Here is a 23,619-nt window from a genome sequence, read left to right on the forward strand (position 1 = left end):
GGGTTGATTGCGTAGCTTGTTTGTGCAGCTGTTTGAAAGCAACAGCACAGGGCGGATGCCCAAAGTGAACAGGACAGACGCCTGTCGCTGCCACCTTTAGCCTTCACTGGAGCTAAACAGCTCACTCACTCCTAAACTCTTACTGCCTGCACGCCTCTCAGCGCATGAACACTGGGGCCTCCAAGCACCCCCTCAGCGGAGGCTCTTCCCTCTGTCTGGAATCCAACCCCACACGCTCCCCTGCAGGAGCTTAACCCCCTCCCCTCCCCGGGGAAGGACCCCCACACACACCCCAGCCCCCCTCAGGATTCCTGGTTCCATCCCTCTCCTCCTTCTCAGGGGTTTCTCTTCCCTCCAGCCTCAGGCTCCCCCTCTCCCTTCCTCTGCAACCACCCAGATTCCCTCTTCACTTTGGGGGTCCCTGCAGCTCTTGCTTCTGGAGGAAACCTTCTCCCTTCCCTGGGGATTTGCTGATTCCAGCTCCCCCGGGCCCTAAAAACCAACTCCTCCCTCTCTCCCCATTATCAACGTGCTCGCCTCAGGCCCCCTCGATCCCCCCACAACTTGACTGCACCCCATGACCTAATTGCTCCCCCAATCCTTGTACCAGCTTCCCGCCCCCCCCCCCGGGCCCCTTGGCATCCGCTTACTCCCCTGCCCCTCCCACAGTTACCTCCCTCTCCTCGACCCCTTCTTCCACCCCTCAAGAGATCGCTTTCCAGCCCCCTCTGCTCAGGGCTCCCCCCCACACCCCGTTACCCACTCAACCCGGGGCCCCCCAGAGCCCCCTCACCCGGGTCCTCCCCTTCCCCACCCACTTCCCCAGTCCCCTCCTTCGCCCAGGTCCCCTTCCCAGCCCCCACCCCCGTACCCCGCACATGGGGGTGCTCCCGTCCTGCCCCCCAACCCCCCGTTAATACCGCGCCCCCCCCTCACCCGCCTGCTGCCGCGGCCGCCGGGGCCCGGCCCGCAGCCCGAGTAGAAGTAGAGCTCCCGGCCCAGGTTGCAGCAGAGGCGGCTGCGCTCGGCGGGCTCGCCCGGCTCGGCGGGCTCGGGCCCCTCGGGCGGCAGCAGCAGCCGCACCAGCGAGAGCCGCACCGGGGGCAGCGCGGCGGGAGCGGCGGGGCCGGGCGGGGGCGCGGGCGGGGAGGGGCCCCCGGGGGGCGGCGCGGCGGCGGCGGCGGCGGCAGGGCCCCCCCGGCTGCGGGGCTCGGGCCCCGGCGGCGCCAGGAGCCGGTAGGAGCCTTCGCGGGTCCGGAACTGGCTCTTCAGCTCGGGGAGCAGCGCGGGGGGCCCGTCGGGAGCCGCCACCGCCGCCATCTTCCCTCCGGAAGCCACCTCTGACCCCGCCCCCGGAAGCGGGGCCGTAGCAACCACACGCGGCCCCGCCCCCTTCTCGACTGGCCACAGGCTCCGCCCCTACCGACCTAGCCCCGCCCCCTACCGAGACTCCACCCCCACCGACCTTCCTCCAGGCTCCGCCCCTTAGCCACCCCCAACCCGGCTCCGTCCCCGCCCTGACCCTCCCTAGGCTCCGCCCCCACCAACCTCCCTCTAGGCTCCGCCCCTTATCAACCCCAACCGGGCTCCGCCCCTCCCTAGGTTCCAACCCATAGCAACCTCCCACCAGGTTCCCCCAGCCCCTCCCCCCCTCAGCCCCGCCCCTTCCCCACCCGCCCACCCCCTGCCCCTCCCCCCTCAGCCCCGCCCCTGCCCCTCCCCCACCCCCCACCCACTGCCCCTCCCCCCCTCAGCCCCGCCCCTTCCCCACCCACTGCCCCTCCCCCTAACACCCACTGCTCCCTCCCCTCCCCTTCCTCCCCTCCAGCACCCACTGCTCCCTCCCGCACCCCCCCACCAGACTCCCCCAGCAGGAGGTTTCTCTGGAGGGTCAGGGAGATGAGCCCCGCCCCAGGGAGGGACACGCCCCACACAGACAGGGAGGCAGAAAGGCCCAGGACCAGCGACTCTTGATTTGGCCTCTTTATTTGGCCAAGAGCCAGGCCGTTAGCTGTGCAGTTTCTGCTCCTCTCCCCCTCCCCCCTGAGTATCTTTGCCCTGGAGGGGCCGGCTCTGCCCCGCCCCATCAGCTCTCTGCTTTCTGCTCCTGCTCCGTGCCGCCACCGCCGGGCTCTGGCAACTCCTCAGGCTGGCTGACCGGCTGGGGCCCGCCGGGTGCTGGCTCGTCGGGCGTGAGGCTCTCGGGCTTGCTCTCCGCTCCCTCGTCAGCAGCGCTGCTGGCTCCCGCCTCCTTGCTCTTCGCTTCCTGGTAGGGGGCAGGGAAAGGGGGCAGACAAGATGCCTCATGGAGACACCCCAGCCCTGCAGCCGGATGGACCAATGGGACCCGTTGCGGAGCTGGATTCTAGCTTTAACTGCCACCCTGACCCCCAAGAGGGGATCATGTCCCTAACTGAGACCTCAACGGCCCCTCACTTATCCTGGGGCACTCCCACCCCACCCCAAGATCTCTACATCAGCCTTGGTTTCCTGGCCTCAGGCAGGAAGGGGAGGAGCCAAAGGCACTGGATAGGCCCTTGGCTCCATGCTTTGGTCAATCAGACCAGTGGGGGTGGAGCAGCCCTGCCCCCAGGGCAGATTGGCTCAAGCGGCAAGCAGGGCAGGGTCACTGGCTGCACAGGGGGTTGGCAGCAGGAGTCACCTTGGCTACCATGGGGCAGGGCCCTTGATGCTGCAGTGTTTGGGGAGCGCCCTCTGGTGGCCGGCAGAGCTCTCCTTACCCCCCTCTGTGCAAGGGGACACTGGGAGGCCAAGAAGAAGTAGGAAGCTCTAAGGCCAGCGAGGGGTTAATGGGACCCTGGCTGTGTGCAGCCCTGACTCTATGCACGAGCTCTGCCAAGTGCCTGTCTGTGCCCAGAACGTACCTTCGCAGGTAGGGGCCCCTCCATGCTGGAGTCCAACAGGGACCCATCTCCGCCTGAACCCTCCTCTTCCTCCTGCATGCTAATGAAAATGGTGGGCGTCTCCACCTCGGGCCCCTCCTCCCGGAAGTCCATCGGCTCCTCAGCAGGCAGCGGTGCCAGGGCATGGGCAGGGCGCGGCTGGCTGGCTGGCTGCTTCAGTTTCTGCTCCTCCTCCAGCTGGCGTTTGAGTGCCTTCTCCTGGGCCAGCCGCAGAGCGATCATGTCCTGGGACATGCGTGGGAGGAGAGGCGCGGGCTCCTGCTCCTCCTGCCGGGCGATAAAGCGCCGTCAGCCAGGGAAGGGACCCCTCCCCATCCCTCCGAGTCAGGGTAGCAAAGGACTCCGCTCAGAGAGTCTGGGCTGGGGACCCCGCTCCCTGCCAGCCCGCGGGGGAAATAGACGAGGCCCGTCCCACAGACCCTGGGCCTCTGCAGCAGAGCATTCAGACCAGCCCTGTGGCTAGAGTCCTGCCCCCAGCACCTTCTTGAGCCCACAGCTCTGTTCTGCACCTTCAGGTACCGGCTTACTCCCTCCCCAGCCCAGTTCCCAGCCTCCCAGCCCAGGCGTCTCCGCTCACCTCCTCCAGCGGCTGGGAGTCCTTCACCTCCACCTCCTGCTTGCTGCTGGCTTCCAGGATGGCCATGGTGGAGTTGGGGACATGCGCTTGCTGTGCGGGATGGGGAGGGGAAAGAGGGGCCGGGTGAGCAAGTCATGCGGGAGCCAGCTGCCCTGGGTCCGGGGCTCCAGCCTCTCCCCTGCCCTGGGAACAGCCAGCTCCCAACTGGAGAGAGAGGCTGGCCCGTAAGGACCTATGATTCTATGACCTACCCTGGGACGGGGGCAGAGTTGTCCTAGGGAGCAGTCACTAGTCGCAGCAGGTGAGTTTAAAGGCTGAGCACGAGCTGGCTGACTGAGGTGTGGTATCCCCTAGGGGAGAGCTGGGAGCCCCACTGCTGGGGGTACACAGCCAAACAGGGGCAGAGCCCAGCACACTAGGGAGCAATCTTGCATCAGGCTCCAGGGGGCACTGTGACTAGGACCATCCTCCTCCTCCCACTGAGGGCTGGTGACACACAGCCTGACTCCCCACCTGCCCCAGTAAAGGGTGGGGATGCTGGAGCCCCAAGGGAACTGGGTAAGAACAAACCCTAAAGAAAGCTCCGTTCCCTACACCCCCACCTTCATTAGACTGACGGGAAGCACTGCATGCTGGGGCCCTGCAGTCTGTCCCCATTATTAAAGGGAAGGACAGCTGCATACCCCACCATCACTTGTGCCCCCCCCCCAGATTACACTCAGCCCCCAATCTCCTGCATGACTCCCCCCCAGCCCTCCAGGGAGCAGGCCAGTACCTGGTGCGGAGTGAAGGAGCGGACATGGGCCAGCAGCGGCTCCCGCAGCTCGGGGCACTTCTCGAAGACGGCGTTGAGCTGCTGTGGAGGGAGCTGCAGGATGACCTGGAAGGACTGGGGCTTGGTGCGCTGGCAGCATTTGATGAAGCCCTCCCACACTTTGGGGTACTTCCACACCTGGGAGGGCAAAGGGGGGTGGTTAAGAGAGGGGCCTTTTCACTATGCCCTCCCCTGCACACCCACACATGGGCACAAGGGGCAGCGAATTCAGCCAGCCCTCCATGTGTCAGCGGGTCACACTGGGGGTGGAGAAGCCCACCCAGAGGCAGTGCTGAAAGCCAGGGCAGCTGGTGGAGGGGCAAGGCACACCTGGAGTGGGGCAGAGGCCTGGCATTGTCACATGCACCTCCGGAGCCCGCGCCTGAGGGGGAGCAGGACTGAGAAATGAAGAGACCTGGGCTGTCTGGGGGACAGGTGAAGAGCTGCCCCGCCCCCAGCTACTTTGGAGAAAATCGCTTTCCTTGGCGCGAGGATGCTGCCACCTCTGGGGAGGAACCTGGCGGCCAGTCAATAGCCAGACGCCACCAGCGCATGGCAGTTTAGGACAGGAAGTGCAGACTAAGTGCAAGGAGTGGGGGCTGAGGGAGGCCGAAGAGAGGAGAGGGGGAACGGGCCAGGACAGTGGACTGAACAGAAGCCAGTGACGGGATCTTAGCGTTATGGCTCAGCAGGGAGAGGACAATGCCAGCTCCAGAGCCCCCTACCTCCGGGGCACGAGCTTAACAAGGCCTCAACAATAAGAGCGCCCTCTGTGGATCACCCCCCCCTCCACTCCTTAGGAGCCCTGGGATTTCCAGGGGCTAACCCAACCCAGTTTAGCTTGTGCCGGGGTCCCAGCACTAGGCTGCCTGGCCAGGCTGCAGGAGGTGCCGCGGGGCCGGGTTCCCACCTGCTTCATGATGAGGCGGGACAGGACGTTCATGACGAAGCCACCCAGGCGTGGGTACATGGTCAGTGACTGGATGACCGTCCTCATGAGCAGCATGGGCAGGGGGCTCTGCTCCATCAGCTGCTGCATCACCACGGCCAGCACCTCCGACGTGTAGACGTTCCTCTCGCCGAAACACAGGTTGGTGGCTGTGGTGGGGAAGAGATGACGTCAGCCAAGGCTGCCGGGGATTCGGGGGTGTGGCTGAGACACACGGAGGGGCAGAGAAGAAAGCAGGGGGTAGGTTGCCAGTGGGCACGAGACGAGAACCCCGGAGTCCTGGCTTCCACCCGTGGGCCAGTTAAGGGGAAGGAGAAAGGGGCAGCACAGTGGCGCAAGCAGCCAAAGGGCTGGCCCAGCAGACGCAGCTGTCCCCGCTGTCCGAATCTGCCCCGGGCTCCGGCACCCCCTTACCTTTGATGATGGATTTCATGTCGCACTTGGTGGAGTCGATGTTGTGCAAGGCGATGAGCAGCTCCCCAGGGTTCAGGGGGGACACGGCCGAATTCCCTTCGCCTGCACAAGGCAAAGAGGGGGAGGCTGAGCTGGGAGGCCGGGCTGTCTGCGCAGACCCACTGTGCCCTAGTGGGAGGCTTGTACTGGGCCGCCTAGGGCCCTGCTGCCCAGATCAGTTTCTCCCCAGGCTCCCAACGAGAGACAAGATGGGGCTCCTGAAACTTTCCATGCTCAGGCTTCTCCCTGGCTGGGCCAGGGGGCGTGAAGCTCCCACCCCCGCCTGGAATGGACGTGGCAGGACTGACCCCCAATTGTCCTCGCACTGAGCGTTATGTCACCATTGCCCCCCCAGGGTCCATTGGCACCAGCCCATCTCCCAGCATCATGTCAGCAGCTGGCCCCGCAGAACGGGGAAATCGCAGCCCTTCGGCTCAGCTCCCGGCTCAGCACCTACCGTGCTGCGTCCCCAAGAGGCGGTTGAACACCTCCTTCACCACGATGGGATTCAGCTTGATGAGCTTGGGCAGAGCCTGGATCACCTCTTTCTGCGGGAGGGAGAGGGAGAGCTTGGCAGATATCGGTTATGCCACACAACCCTCCGGCCCCACTCTAAATGGAACCCAGGAGTCCTGGCTCCCAGCCCCCTCTTAACCCCCACTCTAACCACTAGAGCCTACTGCCTCCCATAAGAACAGTCTCCACTAGGCAGTGGCTGTCCAGCCACTACCCCCACTCCAGCCATGGCAGCAGCTGGGCCAGGCAAGCTGCCAGGAGCCCTGCCTGGCTCAGCAGCACCCGCCAGGCCCCATGGGGTCCTACCTTCTCCAGCCCGTTGAGGACGGGGATGAGGAACCGGACGTCCGGGAGCCGCTTGTGGTAGAGATCACGAACTCGCTTCACCAGCTCGGGAGATGGGGGCACTGTGAGAGCAAGGGCAGGTTGTGACGAAGTGGGACTGTTCTTAATGTTTCCTCTGAATAGTGTGGGGGTGCCTCGGTTTCCCCTAGGCAGTTCTTAAGTATCTAGGGGGTGGGGTAAGGGTGTATGATCATTGCAGAGTCCTAGAGGGCAGGTGTGTGCAGGAGTCTGGACACAGAGATTGGCCGACACCCTGTTTCCTGGCAACTGATGGCCTGGCCCTTCCCCCCTGCAAGGTGAGAGCTAAAGAGTTGGAGAACAAAGGAATCAGGTGACCTCCTGGCCCCGGAAAGGGGAAAGCCCGGAGGAGGGGCTGGAGGGAGTTTTCAGTTTGGGGCTGGCTGGAGACATGGAGTGAAGGGCAGACCTGGTTATCTAGCTCACTGCCCCCCAAAATGGACTCAGCTGAGGGGTCCGGTTCTCTTCACCTACAAGCTCTGTGTTAGACCATGTTCCTGTCGTCTAATAAACCTTCTGTTTTACTGGCTGGCTGAGAGTCACGTCTGACTGCAAAGTTGGGTTGCAAGACCCTCTGGCTTCCCCAGGATCCCCGCCTAGGCGGACTCGCTGTGGGACGCGCACGGAGGGGCAGAGGATGCTGAATGCTCCGAGGTCAGACCCAGGAAGGTGGAAGCTGTGTGAGCTCTGTGTCCTGAAGACAGGCTTCTCCCAGAAAGGAGACTTCCCCAGAGTCCTGACTGGCTTCGTAGGAAGCAGTTCCAGAGCATTGCCCGGGGACTCCGTGACACAGGTCAACGCTGGGGGAGGGACTAGAGATCAGCAGGAGGAGCCCAGCGCTGGTGTGTGTGTGTGGGTGGGGGGAGGACGAACGCTTGAGAAAGCAACATTCCCATTTAAGGGGAAACCAAGGCACAGGGCAGGACAGACAGCCAGGGAGAAAAGCGAGCAGGCCTGCTCTAGCCCTCCGAATGCCCACCCATCTGGAGGGCAGTGCCAACTGGGGCGGGTACAGTGGCAGCGTGGGGTGGGGATACCTTTATCTGTCAGGCTGTGCAGGCAGCGGGTCACCAGGGTCTCAGCTCCTTTGGGGCAGTTCTCCACCAGCAGCAGCAGCTCCGGGGAGTTCATCCCCATCCCGCGGATCTGGGCAAGGAGGGGAGAGAAGGAAGAGGCAGTCTCAGAGCAGAATCACCACGGATTGCGGGGGGAAAGGAACCAACTGTGCCGAGTCAGCACACGCAACAGGGCCGTGGCCTCCCCACCAAGCCCCAAGGGAACCCAGCTAGTGGAACGCAGCTGAGTACCCCAAACCCCCACGCTCCTGGGACCCTCCCCACCCTGCTGCAAGGTAGCCCAGCAGCCGGCTAACCCGATCTGTGCAGCACGGCCAGGTGATGCTCTTTGTTTCCACCTCCCCACCTCCCCCAGAGGTTGGAGCCTGCACGGGACACTCCAGCTTTAGGTTCTGTTCAGAAAAGGCAAAGGGGGATGGACAGAGGCTGTAAGATCAATGACCCAAGGCTGGCTGCCCACCAGAGATGGCTTTGAGCCACAGGCAGGAGCAGTCTGGAGGATAACAGGGTTATAAGGAATGGCCAGCATGGATTTGTCAAGAACAAATCATCCCAACCCAACCTCATTTCCTCCTCCAACAGGGGTACTGATCTCAGAGGTAGGGGAAAGCAGTCGGCAGGATCCAGCTTGATTTCAGTCGGGTTGAACAGTTCCACCTGACAGTCTCAGAGCAAACTAGGGAAATGTGCTCTACGTGGAATTGCTCTAAGGTGGGGGCACAAAGCGCCGTTACCAATGGTTCGCTGCCTAACTGAGAGGACGTGTCTCTTGGGGTCCTACAGGAGCTGGCCTTGGGTCTGCTACCATTCAGTATTTCCATTGCTGACCCAGAGATCGGAGTGGAGAGTGCGATTATAAAATCTGCAGCTGACACCGAGGTGGGAGGGGCTGCGAGCACTTTGGAGGGTTAGGACTCAGCAAGAAGAAATCCCATCAAGACAGGCGCAAAGTACTGTACTTAGGAAGGAAAATATCAAACGCACAACTATAAAACAAGGACCAACTAGGGGGTCGTACTGCTGAAAAGGAGCTGGGCGTTAGAGTGGATCACAAATTGAATGCGAGCCAAGAACGTGATGCAGCCGTGAAAAAGGCGAACATTGTTCTGGGTGTATTAACAGAAGCGTCGCAGGAAAGACACGGGACATAACTACCCTTCTGTACTTGGCACCGGGGAAGGCCCCAGCTGGAGGGCGCCGTACTTCAGGAAAGATGCGGACAAAGTGGAGAGAGTCCACAGAAGAGCAAGAGAAATGATCCAAGGTTTCGAAAACCTGGCCTAGGAGGAAAGGTTAAAAAAACCAGGTACGTTTAGCATTTAGAAAAGCCTGAGCAGCGAGTGGAGAACAGTCGTCAAATTCGTTAAGGGCTGGTATAGAGGACAGAGATCCAGCATCCTACCTTCAGTGGACATGGCGAACAAGAAGCTATGGGCTTAATCTGCAGTGAGGGAGACTGAGGTGAGATATTAGGACAAAAACTTTCCAACTCTCAGCGGAGTTCAGCTCTGGAACACGCTTCCCAGGGAAGCTGTGGGATCCCCATCCAGAGAGGATTTTAAGACCAGGCTGACCGACCTGGCACGGCTGGTCTAGGTTTACTTGACCCGGCCTCAGCGCAGGTGAGCTCGAGGCCCCTTCCAGCTGGACACTTTTGGACTCCAGAACAGCTGATCGACCCAGTTTTAAGCCAGCTGTCAATCATCCATTAACCCTTTATTTCTAACCTGAACCTTAATAGAAAGTGTGACCCATCTGCCTGGATCATTATTAGGTGTATTACGGTAGCGCCTAGGAACCACAGTCACAGCCAGGACCCCATTGTGCTAGGCACTGTACTTTTGCTTTGCTATTGGGTGTATTACGGGAGCATCTTAGGAGTCCCAGTCACAGAGCAGCCCCCCCACGGTGCTAGGGGCTGTACACACGGCCCCTGCCCCAAGAGCCTAGCTTTGAATTCAGTCTCCAGCCCTGGGCTCAGACAACTCCAAGTCATCGGGCCCCGGCGCCCCTTTGCTTTGGTTACAGCAGCCACAGTTCGCTGTCCCCACCTGCACAGACAGCCCTGTACCCTAAGCAGCGGGTCCCCGCAGAGCCTTTCCCGGCTTGCTCACCGGCTGCTCGATGACCCGCAGCACGGTGCGCTTGATGTCAGCGATGGCCTCTGTGTAGACCGACGCCAGCTCATGGATCAGCTTGTGGTTCTGCGGCAGCAGGGCCAGGTACAGGTACAGACACTGCTTGACGGTCTCCTCGGTCCAGGGAGCAGCCACCTCTGCATGACAAGGGCGGGGGCGGGAGATCGGTTGTGGGGCTCCCAGCCAACAACAGCAGCTGGAGAACCACAGGGAAGAGCAGCGGCCACCCCGACCTCCAGCGCCAGCCCGCACCCAGGGCGCCAGTCCAGCAGGGAGACAAGGGACAGGCTCAGACTTCAGGGAAGAGGCAGCAGCTGGCCCGATTAACTCTAAGGAGGGGCTCTCTGATCCGCGGCTATGGAAGCAGCAGACAGCTACCAGCACAGGGGGGTTGGAGTGCTAACCACAGCAATGCCGGCTCGCGGGCAGAACCCAGCCACGAGCCTGAGATGCCCAGGAATTCCCCGCGGCTACGAGCACAGATCTCCTTCCTCCGATCACCGAGCGGGGAGCAGCCATCAGCACCAGGCTGGGACTGGTGCCAGCACTGTAGGGGAGGTCTGACCCACCAACTAGCGACACTGAGGACTGCCCCCCAGGGACAGCTGCCCACGTTCATTGGTTGTCCCCCGGCCAAGCACGGCCCTGCCTTGTTACCCGTGTCCTTGTCGGCGCCGAAGAGCACAGATGGGGGGTTGGGGTGCACCAGGAGCTGTAGGTAGTTCAGTGCAAACTTCTCCACGTACTCCCGCAGCTGGTCCTTCTCGTACATGCGCTTGATGAAGAGGATCGCCTGCTGGCGGACCTGCAGGGCAGATGCGGCATGTGAGGGGAGTGCTCACCCAGCACTGAGAGGCAGCCACCTCTGGGGCAGGGGCAGCTCAAGACAGCTGCACAGCAACACCACACGAGCGCTCCAGGCCGGGAATCACACCCCTGGCTAGCTGCTGGGGGACAGAGGCCTGGGATCTGGCTAGGACGGCACTGGGAACCCTCCGTCTCGCTCAGGACGCTGGGGGAGCAGTGAGGAGCTGAGTTACAGGTCTCATCGGCAGGATTCCTGAGCCTTTGTGGCCAGAGCGGTGGGAGCCTGGCCTGAGGCAGTATCTGGGGGGATGAGCAGGGCTGAGTGAATGCACAGAGGGGCTGGACGATACCACAAGACACCGGCCCCCAGTTGCCTGACGCACCTTGTCCTTCTCATGGGAGCTGAGGTCCAGCAGCACGTGCAGATACTGGAACTGCCTGGACGGACGCTTGAAGATCAGGTCCCGGAGGGTGGACATCCCCAGGTAGGTGCGGCTCTGCGACAGACGACCCCAGTGAGCAGATGGTCCCCCAGGGGCTCGGCTCTGCACCCCCCCTCCCCCCACTGTAGGCTTGGGAATCGGCTCCATGCATTCAGCCGGAGGAGCTTAATCTAACGCGGACAGGCAAGTGCCAGGTGAGGGACGCGGGCGATGGGGCAGGAATCACAGGAGCCTGCCCGCAGATATTGGGTGCAAACACCATGTGATGGGGAGATACCAGCCCCACCCTGCCCCCCTGCAAGAGGGATCAGTGGGGTCAGTTAGGATCTTCTTAGGCAAGGACGGTGCCTCTTGAATAGCTGCTCTCCCCACTCTGCTCCTCGAACCCACCTCATCCTCGCAGTACTTGCGGATCACCTCCAGGGCACTCTCTGTGATGAGTGGGGCTTCCAGCACCACCTTGGTGAAGATCCTGTAGGGGGCGCACACACAGACCATTACCAGCAGGCTGCGGCCCCAACGTTCCCTTTGAAAAGGGGCCCTTCGCCTGCCCCTGAGATGCAGCCACCTCTGGGGTGGGCCAGGGATGGAAAAGGGAGAGAACCCCTGCCCCATGACATTATCCAAGTCACTTCCTCAGCTGGGCAAGAGATGTTTAGGACAGGAAGTGCAGGCAGATGTCTCCAGCTGAGAGTGCCGTCTCCACAGCCCTTGTGCCCCCTGCTGGGATGGAGCGAGGATGCTCACTGCTGTGTGATGGGGACACCTGCCCCCTGGAAAACCTTCCTAGTGTGGCAGGGAAGGCCAGGCTGGCAGCCCCACAACACGGCAGGGAGCTGGTCCCAGCAGGAGCGTTAGTTACGCTACAGGAATCCGGGCTGGGTGCTGGTCTAAGGCAGGTGATGCTGATGGGAGCCCTAGCTGCCACAGGCAGGACACTGCTGGGAGGAAGCTCGCAGCACTGGAGCCCTAGCTAGGCACTACTGGGAGGAAGCTCGCAGCACGGACATCCCAGCAGGGTCGCAGCTCATGGCACAGGCAAAGCTCACCCCCCCACCTAGGCTAGTCTGGGTCCAGACCAGTGACTCAGGCCAGGAAGGCTCCACCTCTCAGCTCCTCCCCCCCCAAAGCTCAGCCCACATAGTGGGGACACCCACCCATCCTTCTGGTCTGGCTTCTCCTGCAGGCCAGAGAGCAGGCCAATGAGGCACTCGTCGTAGCTGTCCAGGGAGCCGGCGGGGAACGTGCTCAAGTAGGCATTGTACTCCTGGTACAGCCAGGCAAAGGCCAGGTCCAGCCGGTTGCGGATGTCGTCCAGGATGAAGGCCAAGACCTCGCTCTTCAGGGGCACGTCAAACTGGGTCACCAGGGATGAGAGGATCTTGACACGGGCCTGGTGGGGAGGGGAGAGGGGAGGGGAGGGTCAGGCACGGACGGTACCCAGGCCCTGCCCCTCTGCGGCTGAGCCGGTGCCTACCTGGGCCGCCCCGCTGCAAGCGACGGCTCTCTCCGAGCACAGGATCCGCTTCACGGCTCCCAGCTTCAGCTTCTCCATCTGCACGTCCGTCAGTGGCTTGATCGCGTCGCTCAGGCGGAAAACCTTCTTGCGCCCGCCGGCGCCCGCCAGCCTGGAGCAGGGAGTTAGAATGTGGCTCAGCGCCGGAGACGGACATGGTGTGTAACATTCTCACGAACCACCCACGCCTCAGGGTACCCATTTGGCTTGGTAGCACTACCCACCGGGCACAGCGGGAAGGCCCCAGGCATCTGGGCGGTGGGAACGCGCCGTCAGGAGCTGGCTGGACTCAACATACGTCATGTGGGATTGGGGAAAATCAGTGCCTGAGTGTTAACGGCCGCAGGGGGCTCAGGCAGGACCAGAAACTCAGCAGGGCTTGGCAGATGGAGGACAACGGACTTGAGGGGGCAGAGAGGTGTGTTAACAATGGGAACACAGAGACCCCGTGAGGGACCCCACAGGAGCCTGGCCTGGCTCCCGCCAGGACCAACTGCCATAACCTCCGATCCTCTTCGCTGACCTAAAGCCCTCCCAATGGTATTTGTGGTTCACAATCAAACTGGAAGGGCACATGGAGTGGAGTCCCACAGGGATCAGTTTTGGGTCCAGTTCTGTTCAATATCTTCATCAATGATTTAGATAATGGCATAGAGAGGGCACTTATAAAGTGTGTGGACGATACCAAGCTGGGAGGGGTTGCAAGTGCTTGGGAGGATAGGATTATAATTCAAAATGATCTGGACAAACTGGAGAAATGGTCTGAAGGAAATAGGATGAAATTCAATAAGGACAAATACAAAGTGCTGGACTTGGGAAGGAACAATCAGTTGCACACATACAAACTGGGAAATGACTGCCCAGGAAGGAGTACTGCGGAAAGGGATCTGGGGGCCATAGTGGACCACAAGCTAAATATGAGTCAACAGTGTAATGCCGTTGCAAAAAAAGCGAACATCATTCTGGGATGTATTAGCAGGAGTATTGTAAGCAAGACACGAGAAGTAATTCTTCCGCTCTACTCTGATATGACCTCAGCTGGAGTATTGTGTCCAGTTCTGGGCGCCACATTTCAGGAAAGATGTGGACAAACTGGAGAGTCCAGAGAAGAGCAACAAAAAATGATGAAAGGTCTGGAAAACATGAGCCATGAGGGAACACTGAACAAACTGGGTTTGTTTAGTATGGAGAAGAGAAGACTGAGTAGGGACATGATAACAGTTTCAAGTACATAAAAGGCTGTTACAAGGAGGAAATGAAAATTGTTCTCATTAACCTCTGAGAACAGGACAAGAAGCGATGGGTTAAATTGCAGCCAGGGCAGACATTAGGAACAAGTTCCTGTCAGGGTGGTTAAGCCCTGGAACAAATTGCCCAGGGAGGTTTGGAATCTCCGTCCCTGGAGGTTTTTAAGAGCAGGTAGGACAAACAGCTGGCAGGGGCGGGCGTGAGTGCAGGGGGCTGGGCTAGTTGTCCTCTCGAGGTCCCTCCTAAGCCTGCGATTCTATGATGCTCTGGTGCAGGGACTCGGAGCCTGTTTGTAAAGGGCTGCCTGGTGGCGCTGCAGATACTGACTGACAGGCACTGATCCCCAATGGGGCAAAACCTCTCTGAGCAGGAGTCTGGCTGTCAGACTGGCTGGGCAGAGCTCCCAGCGGGCAGCAGGGGGTGCTGCAGAAGAGCCAGCCTGGGAGGCGCCAGCCTGCCCTGGAAAGGGCCACGACCTCTTGGGGTACCTCCTGGGAGACTATAAACCCCAGGCACAGCACAGACCCTGAGGGCCCTCCCCTGAAAGACCTCACCTGGTCTGGGTGGCCGGGATGATGGGCTCTGGGCGCCGCTTGGCCTGGGGGGCCTCTTGCTCCAGGAGGATGGTGACGCAGCCCTGAGCCCCCAGCACGGAGATGGCCTGCCCCTGAGACAGCGAGGACAGGCGCCGTTTGATCAGCACGCTCTCGGGCTTCACCAGCTTCTCCTCCTTCGGCTCCTCCTTCAGCAGCTTGGTGTGTTCCACGCCTGGAGGACGGGGAGAGGAGCCTGTGCCAAGGAGCCGACTCACTCACGGTGCCCTCGCGAGGCCAGGCAGAGCCATTCAGCCCCCGGCCACCAGCCCCAGAGGAAGGAGAGAGGAGCCGGGAAACAAGAGCTGCAACTACCCCCAGCTCTGCCGAGGCCCCTCAAACACAATCCACAGCCCCCTGCCAGCCCCCCCTCCCTCCGCCTGTGCCCCTCCCTCCTGACCCGCAGCCCCCTGCTAGCCCAGCCCTGGAGTCCCCCCAGCTCTGCTGGTACCCTGCACTCCTGACCTGCAGTGCCCCCACCCACTGGAAACCACTCACCCCCAGCAGGCAGCGAGGAATCTTGTGGATGGAGAGGGCTCCCGAAGTCTGGAGAGGCAGGGAGCCGATGAGCAGGGGAGATGGCACTGAGTCTGAGGTCTCCCCGACGCTAGCTCCCCTTCCCCCAGAGCTCTATCTGTGCTACAAGGGAGACCTCCGCTCCCCCAGCAGACGTACCTGGCCCAAGCCCTGCAGCCGTCATCTGGGTGGCCATCAGGCGGGCGAGATGCTTGATCTGGGCGTCTGTGCCAGCCGACTCCACGGGGGTGTAGGTGGCTTGGAAGGAGGCGGGCATGGTGTCAGGCAGGTACACCATGCTGATGAGCACCTGAGGCAGGAGAGCCAGGACATGGCCGTGATGCAGCCCGCCGGGGGATGCCCTGCAGAGGGCGGTGCTCTTATGGGCCCCAGGCCCTGCGCTCTAGGCCCAGGGCCGTTTCCAGCAGCGAGGCCTCCCCGGCTTCCCACCAGGCCAGCGGGTTAGAGACCAGGCTGCAGGGAGAGCGCCCTCTGCTCAGCCCCCGCCCAACCGCCCTGCAGCCCAGGGCCCCCCAGTGGCATACTGGGGTCACTACTGATTGCAAGGCAAGATGGATTGCAAGCTGAGCGCCCTGCCCCACTCCCCGCAGCACAGCGTCCCCTAGCGCCATCGCACTGAGGTCAGCACTGACTGCGAGGGGAGAGCGCCCCCTGCTGAGCCCTGTCCCGCACCCTGATCCCCCTGGATTCCCTCACAGGTCTCCCATCCAGCACGCCTGACACTCTTTAGCTTGTGAGCTGTAACAGGAGCCACTGCTCAAGGCCTGGCGGTTGCAGCCCAACACACCCCTCCCCGGGCAGCGTGTCTAAGCGGGGGGGCGTGCATTTCAGGGGACTCAGGGACCCACCAGCACCGAGCTAGGGCCCAACTTCACCCACCAGATTGGCCACATTGTCCGGCGTCAGCAGGGGCTGCAGGAACTCGGCCGTGATGTCCGTGTCCGAATGGGTGCTGGTCTGGGCAGAGGGCTTGGGTGGTGGCGCAGCTGCTTGCTCCAGATCCTTATCCTCATCGTCCTCCCCGAGGGGTGGCTCTGTGCCGTAGAGGCCTGGGGTTAGAGACGAGGGGCACTGCCAGCCCCAGACAGCCAGGACTGGCACCATCTCCACCCCGGGCTTGGCAGCGGAGAGCAGGCTCCTGGCAGGTGCCACAGAGCGGATGCCGTGTGCACACAGAGCTTCACCTTCCCAGCAGCCCCTGGGACCAGAACCTTGGGGTCCACAGCTGGTACGGCCCCAGCAGAGGGGAGGCAGCTTCCGCCCCACACGCTGCCCCCTGCCAACCTTACCCAGCCCTGGGGAGGGATTTCACTGCCTTAGAAACCCGACCTCTAAGGACAAGCTGGCTGCTCCAGGCCTCTGGCCCGCTGGATCCCCGACTTTGCTGCGCAGGCTGCACCCAGGGGCCCAATTCAGATGATGCCTGGGACACCAGTGCTCCCATGCCCCCACAGCGCCCCCTGCTGGGAGAAGCTGGGACTGGAGTAGCCAGGAGCTCTCCCCACAGCGCCCCCTGCTGGGAGAAGCTGGGACTGGAGTAGCCAGGCGCTCTCCCCACAGCGCCCCCTGCTGGGAGAAGCTGGGACTGGAGTAGCCAGGCGCTCTCCCCACAGCGCCCCCTGCTGGGAGAAGCTGGGACTGGAGTAACTGAACTGGAACTGGAGTAACTGAGCTGTTCCCTTGATCACCTCCCTCTGGGAACTGGGACAAACTCACTGCACAGGGGGGCCACCCAGACAGCTCTCAGCTGCCTGCACCCCATCTCCCAAGGCACCCCACCCACAGAAACGGTTGCTGCTAAATGGGGCCTCCCAGCGGAGCGAGGCCTGCCCTGCCCGCTCACCCATCTTCATCTTCTTCAGGGCTGGGTCGCTCTCGTCCCGCGGGCGCTTGCGTGGCTCCTTCAGGCTGGGCATGCTGCGGGTGATCTCGGCCTGCTGGGTGCCCAGGTCCACCAGCAGGGTGGTGATCTGCGCCTGGAACTCGAAGGACGAGGGGTGCTTCAGCACGCTCAGCAGGTGCAGCTTCAGGTTCTTGCGCACACTGCTCACCTGGGACTTAGCCAGTGTCGGCGGCAGGTTGGCTGGCGGGAGGGCGACATGGAAGGGGCGTCAGGTACGCAGGAGGGGGGCTGCCCCAGAAGGGACCTGCTGTAGGATGGAGGCTTGGGCTAGGCCTGGGGTCTGGCTCTGGGTAGAGAGTGGGGTGCAGGGCAGGGCAGAGGGTCAGGACTCCTGGGTAGGAAGTGGGGTGCAGAGTGGGGGAGGGGCAGGACTCCTGGGTTCTATTGCTGGACAGGGAGTGGTGGGGTGGCTGGGAGTCAGGACAAGTGTTGGGATTTCATTCATTAACACACACAAAGCCCTTTGGGCTCCCTGGCTGAAGCCCTGGAGAGGACCCGGGGAAGCCCCCGGCCGACTGCTGCACCCAGTGGCTCAGGCCAGGGATGGGGGTTCCGAGGCAGAGCCCGGCCAGGGGGCAGTGCTTACCATGCAGGGTCTCGTAGGCCTGGATCACTTCAGCCATGAACATGGGCCGCTGGCGGGCAATGGAGGCCAGGGAGCCCAGCGCCGCTGTGAGGTTGATGCTGGAGATGGCCGGGTGCACCATGAACTTCAGCAGCTGCTCCAGGGCCGCCTTGCCCTCCTCCCACAACACATCTGAAAGGCAGGAGTGGGCGGGGTCACGGCACAGGCCGCAAGCCGTGGGCTGGGTGGGGGACAGCTGTTAGTGGTGGAGGGGCCACGTGCCAACAGGCAGTGGGACCCCAACAGATCACCCGACCCGGCTCCTAGAGCCCTGCTGGGCCCCCACTCACTGTGTTTGATATAGGGGTGGTCCTTGGGGATGCGGTCGAGGCTGATGTCGTTCTCATGGCGCTTGGGCACGTCTGAGTCGGGCATGCGGGGTGACAGCGTGATGATCAGCCCCTCCACGAACTTGATGGCGTGGGTGCGGATGCCGTCGTTGTCCGAGTCCAGCAGCAGGATGATGTCGCTGGCCATGGCCGACACCATCTCCCAGCAGGCCTCCTGCAGGTCGTTGATGACCTTGGACTTCACCATCCACTGCCGGGAGCCAGAAGGGAGGGGTGAGTGCCCAGGCCGGCCGCCGAGCACTGATGACCCCCGACAGCTGGGGTGGGGAGCACAGTGCCCCCTGCGGGGAGAGGCCGGGCCTGGAGTAGCCGGTCGCTGCCCACACAGCCAGCGTCCCACCCCATTCTCCACAGTGCCCCCTGCTGGGAGAAGCTGGGGCTGCAGCAGCCAGGCGCTCCTCCCCCAGCCAGTGCCCCCTGCTGGGAGAGGCGTGGGCTGCGCAGGCTGGCCGAGGGGCGCTCACCTGCAGCGCCACCTTGTAGAGCTGGGTCATGGCGAGGATGGCCTTCTTCACCACGTTGACGTTCTCGTCCTTCAGCAGCATGTTCAGGTTGGCGATGAGCTTCAGAAGCAGCTCGATATCCCGTTTGCTGGGGGTGGTGGGGAGACAGACAGCGCTGGCTGGAGGTGGGGCAAGCAGCTACTGCAGCAACCAGACACTCATCCAGGACCAGAGCAATTGGCTTCTATGGAAACCTCACCCCTTGTACAAGTGGGGAAACTGAGGCAGGGGGAGGGAGTTGCCACGGTCACACAGGGAGTCAATGGCAGATCAAGGCACAGTACCCAGGAGTTCTGGCTCCCAGCCCCCTCGCCCTAACCACTTGACTCCATTCCCCTCCCACAGCTAGGAATAGAACCCAGGAGTCCTGACTCTTCGCAGCCCCTGTTGTAACCTACCAGGCCCTGCTCACAACAGGGATCTTAGCTGGAGACAAGGGATAAGTGCCTGCCCCACCCTGGACACGCCCCGCCTCAGGGAAAAGCCCAGTCCCACCGGTCTGTAGGTAGCCAACTTCCCTTCTGCAGACTGCTGCTGGGACGCTCCTGTGCTGGCTGAAGGGAGCTCCCAGACTCAGCCCCTCCCAGCAGGGGGTGCTGTAGGAAGCGGGGTGGGAGAGTCCCAGCGGCTGCGGCCTGTGGGACATGGGGCAGGAGCGCTGGCTGGCTGGGGCTCCCATCTAGGTGCTGTACAGACCTGTAGCACCCTAAGGGATTGGAAGCTGTGGGGGAAGGAGAATTACACCCAGTGGCTCCGGGATGCAGCAGCCAATCTGTCCTTACCAGGCCTCTTCTATGAAGCCGATGACAAACTTCCGCACCTCGATGGATTTGTCCGCCTGGAAGGTGATGATCTCCTGCAGCCGGAGAGGCAGGCGGTCAGGGCCGGCCTCAGCTGCCCAGCGGGCAGCAGAGCTGGCCGAGAGGGGGAAGCGGGGCCAGGGCAGAGCTAGAGTGCCCCCGAGTCAGGGCAGGGAGGAGGCTGCGGAAAGCTTTAGGTTAGGCCCAGGTGAGAATATTCACACTCCACGGGCCTGTGTTTGACACTGAGCAGTCTAAGCCACCAGCCCTGGCACTGCCCAGGACACGCCAGGCTTGAGGGGCGTCTGGGGCTCCAGCTGGAAACCCAGGCAGCTTTTGGGCAGCCGCTCATACCTCACCCCCTGCCCCCCAAGCCATGGGCCTGCTGCGCAGGGAGTTAATGCTCTGCGTCAGTCAGAGGAGTTCTCCACCTCACTCAGCCGTCACAGGGTCGTGGGGGCCACTGAGTGAAGGGCCTGCAGAGCCAGTGGTACTGCACCGGCCCTTGCCACGGGCACGAGGAGAGTCGGGACAGGCTGTTTTCAGAGTCGTTCCCGGCACTCCAAAGCGGCGCCCAGGGCTACTCACATCCAGGAAGTTATCCAGCAGCGTGGGGTCCTTGTTTATAATTAGCTCCTGGACCTGTGGGGAAAGAGGAACGGCAGGGGGTGAGACTCGGGCGGATGGAGGGGTTTGCAGCATCAGCCATCGCCCATCTGCCTCCCCCCAGCGCAGCACCCTGCCCCACGGACCCAGCCGCCATCCAGCATTTCTGCGACACCAAAGAACTCCACACAGAGCCATGTGAGCCCAGCAGCAGGTCTTGTCCCTGCAAGGAGCCAGGTGGAATCAGAGAATCCGAGGGAAGCCAAAGAGGGGCTAATGGCTAGAGAGACGGGGAAGGTGTGGGTCCTTATGAGAAGGCCAGGGAGGAATCTGAGAGGCATGAAAGAAAAGCTGATGCTATTTGACCCTAGCCCTGCTGTCTACACCTTTGACAGGCAGGCACGGGACCTCGTGCCCCTCTACAGCTCTTCCCAGCACCCTGCATTCCAGCCCACTGTCATCCCACTGCTGCAGGGAGGAGCAGCGGTTTTGCTCACCTGTTTGAGGAGGTTGATTTTAGAGTCGTTGCTGATCAGGGCAGCTTGGTTTAACAGATCCACCACCTGCAGAGAGAGGAGGCACCAAGGAATTCAAGATTGGCCTGGCTCCTCTCGCAAGACAGATCAAGCTGACAAAGGAGGCAACACCCAAGGGCCAAGCTAGGCTGGGAGCTCAGGACAGTCCTAAGTTCACCACTCATGCGGCACAAAGCAGCACCACAAGCAGGGATGGCAATGAAGTTAGAAGTCCTGCCCGGTACAGAGGGACTCCACACAGGTAGCTCAGGAGGGGTACGCGACCAATGGCGACAGCTGCCCTGGTGACAGACACCTGTCCCACTTGCATTATGGTAGTGCCTAGATCAGGGCCTCACCGTGCTAGTACAGACCCATTGCAAGAGATGGTCCCTGCCCAAAAGAGCTTCCAATCTAAACCCTTAGCTAGACAGGACTTTACCCGCACCTAGTTTCCTCCAGCGTGGATGCCGCTGTACCAGTATAAAGGTGCTTACATTGGTGTGGGGAAGGGGAATTCCAGGATAAGGCACTTTGATGCCAAAGTAACTGAGTCCACGCCAGGTTGCACCAGTGCTATATACCAGGAAAAGTAACACATCCCGACCCTGCGTTAGTGACCCTGGGATAAAAGCCGTGCAGACAAGACACGCAAAAGATGGGAGGGGAACCAAGCCCAGAGAGAAGGAGGGATGTGCCAAAGGTCACCCAGTAGGGCAGTGGCAGAGTCGGGATAGATGCCAGGTCTGCGAAGTCCCAGCCCTGCCCCCAGACTACACTGCCTCGCAAGAACCAGACAGAGCCAGTAAACACCCTGTACAGAAGGATCACTGAGGGGCACAGCACGTGGCCCCACCATTTAGCCCCTCAGGACACCCATTGAAACTGGACTGTAATTGGCAAGAGAGGTGAGCAGACTGTAACCTGTTTCACAAACCCCGGCGCCAGCCACTCCCCCTGCCAAGGGGCTGGAACAGAGTTGCTGCCCCCTAGAGGGAAAGGCCCTTATCCTAGTCATGACACCCTCCACGGAGCCAGCCGTGCCCCCTGCTGGGGTTGGTGACCCCTAAAGGGGAAAGGCCCTGTATCCTATTCCCCCAACCCCTGGGCAGCCAGTGCCCAAGACCTGGGGCCGGATCAGAGCCACCTCTCTTGTCCCTGGTCTAGGGCTAAAAGGGACCAGGGCCTGACTCCCAGCCCACTTGAATGTTCAGCCTTCACCGACCGCTCCCCGCCCCACGCACCCGCTCCGAGGTGGTCATGCTGTCGGTGCCGCTGCCCTCCTCCTGGGTGAAGAACTGGGAGGCGATGCTCATGCGGGCGTTGCTGCCCTCCCCTGCGCGGCTGGTCATGGTGACGCGGGCACCTGGCGCGCGAGCCGTTCCCAGCCGAGAGCGGGATGCCCCTGCCAAGGGGTCTGTGCCCAGCGCTGGACGGGCGAGAGGGCAGCTCTGTGTTCCCGGCCCAGGGGCTCTCAGCTCAAGCTGCTAACGAGGAGACTAATTAGCACCCTGCCCCCCACAATCCCCAGCTCCCCCCACATGAAAGCCCAGGACACCCCATCACCCCAGTCTAACATCCCCACACCCAGATACCCCCCAGGCCTCCCTGACGCCACCCCGGCCTGGATGCCCTGTTACCCCACAGGACCCCCAGCCTGCCCCACTGCCCCCATGGGCTACCTATCGGCCCCACCCTCCCCCCATTATCACCGCCCCAGGCCTCCCCCAGGGATCACATCACCTCAGGGCAGCCCTCCCTTAGCCTCCAGGCTCGCTACCCCCCTCGCCGGCCCCCTCCCCATTGTAACCCCCCTTCCCTCCCTCGCCGGCCCCCTCCCCATTGTAACCCCCCTTCCCTCCCTCGCCGGCCCCCGCCCCATTGTAACTCCCCTTCCCTCCCTCGCCGGCCCCCGCCCCATTGTAACCCCCCTTCCCTCCCTCGCCAGCCCCCTCCCCATTGTAACCCCCCTTCCCTCCCTCGCCGGCCCCCTCCCCATTGTAACCCCCCTTCCCTCCCTCGCCGGCCCCCTCCCCATTGTAAACCCCCCCCCCTCGCCGGCCCCCGCCCCATTGTAAACCCCCCCCTCATTGTAAACCCCCTCCTCCTCGCCGGCCCCCGCCCCATTGTAACCCCCCTTCCCTCCCTCGCCGGCCCCCTCCCCATTGTAACCCCCCTTCCCTCCCTCGCCGGCCCCCTCCCCATTGTAACCCCCCTTCCCTCCCTCGCCGGCCCCCTCCCCATTGTAACCCCTCCTCCTCGCCGGCCCCCTCCCCATTGTAAACCCCCCCTCCTCGCCGGCCCCCTCCCCATTGTAACCCCTCCTCCTCGCCGGCCCCCTCCCCATTGTAAACCCCCCCCCTCCTCGCCGGCCCCCTCCCCATTGTAAACCCCCCCTCCTCGCCGGCCCCCGCCCCATTGTAAACCCCCCCCCTCCTCGCCGGCCCCCTCCCCATTGTAACCCCCCTCCCTCCCTCGCCGGCCCCCGCCCCATTGTAAACCCCCCTCCCTCCCTCGCCGGCCCCCGCCCCATTGTAAACCCCCCCCCTCCTCGCCGGCCCCCTCCCCATTGTAAACCCCTCCCTCCCTCGCCGGCCCCCTCCCCATTGTAAACCCCCCTCCTCCTCGCCGGCCCCCTCCCCATTGTAACCCCCCTCCTTCGCCGGCCCCCTCCCCCGCGCTCGCTCACTCACACTCCGCGCTGCCCCCTCCCGGCCGCCATCTTCCCCCGGCCCGGGCGGTGCGCACTGCGCAGGCGCGCGCCGCAAGGCCGCCTGGGTCATGTAGTTCTGTTGCGTGAAGGGTGGGGCCGTGGCGGGGCCGCCGCGGTGGGTGCTGGGTAACCGAGTCCATCGCCTGCTGCTGCCTGCCGGGTGGGGTGGATGGTACAGCTCCTTCCTGCCCTTTGACCCATGACCCCAGCCACAGCGACCTCTCCTGGTGCCCTTTGACCCTTGGCCCCACTGCCCTGATCACAGCAACCTCCCTTTGATGCCCTTTGACCCCTGACCCCAACCTCAGCAGCCTCCCCGGTCTCTGAGGCGGAGGCGCGGCCAGGGGGCTCCACGTGCTGCTTCCGCCCTCAGGCGCTGCCCCCGCAGCTCCCATTGGGGCCCTGTTCCCGGCCAATGGGAGCTGCGGAGCCAGCGCTCATGGTGGCGGCAGAGCGCAGAGTCCCCCTGGCCACCCCTGTGCCTCGGAGCCAGAGGGAGATGTGGCCCCTTCCGGGGAGCTGCGCGGAGCCGGGTAGGGAGCCGACCGGCTTCTCACCAACCGGACGCCTGACGACCCTGCACTATCGGGACTAATGGCGTCCCGGGCATACATCGGTCGGGATGCGGGAGAAAGAGTTAATTATCGGCA

The 23,619-nt window shown here is 62.6% G+C and overlaps 1 protein-coding gene across 3 annotated transcripts; it reads right to left on the reverse strand.

The window, feature by feature from the left end:
- Positions 1-1,968: 1,968 nt before the first annotated feature.
- Positions 1,969-22,994, reverse strand: SYMPK (symplekin scaffold protein). Of its 3 annotated transcripts, none has more exons than XM_048832686.2 (27): positions 22,950-22,994; positions 21,501-21,740; positions 20,239-20,304; positions 19,724-19,777; positions 19,118-19,191; positions 18,297-18,423; positions 17,773-18,022; positions 17,444-17,614; positions 16,798-17,037; positions 15,834-15,988; positions 15,093-15,243; positions 14,379-14,613; positions 12,538-12,688; positions 12,218-12,453; positions 11,451-11,532; positions 11,001-11,114; positions 10,468-10,615; positions 9,787-9,947; positions 7,634-7,742; positions 6,540-6,640; positions 6,175-6,265; positions 5,679-5,780; positions 5,226-5,413; positions 4,277-4,453; positions 3,502-3,591; positions 2,886-3,191; positions 1,969-2,266 (listed from the first exon to the last, which is right to left on the reverse strand). In XM_048832686.2, the coding sequence occupies exons 2-27, from the start codon at positions 21,606-21,608 to the stop codon at positions 2,087-2,089; spliced, it is 3,867 nt and encodes a 1,288-aa protein (XP_048688643.2). In that variant the 5' UTR covers positions 21,609-21,740; positions 22,950-22,994; the 3' UTR covers positions 1,969-2,086. The 3 variants fall into 3 exon arrangements, with proteins under 3 accessions (XP_048688643.2, XP_074978491.1, XP_074978490.1); XM_075122390.1 differs by having other exon boundaries at positions 14,379-14,592; positions 22,950-22,992; XM_075122389.1 differs by lacking the exon at positions 22,950-22,994 and having other exon boundaries at positions 21,501-21,743.
- Positions 22,995-23,619: the final 625 nt, after the last annotated feature.

The sequence above is a fragment of the Caretta caretta genome, chromosome 23 (assembly GCF_965140235.1).
Source record: "Caretta caretta isolate rCarCar2 chromosome 23, rCarCar1.hap1, whole genome shotgun sequence".
Lineage (NCBI taxonomy): Eukaryota > Metazoa > Chordata > Testudines > Cheloniidae > Caretta > Caretta caretta.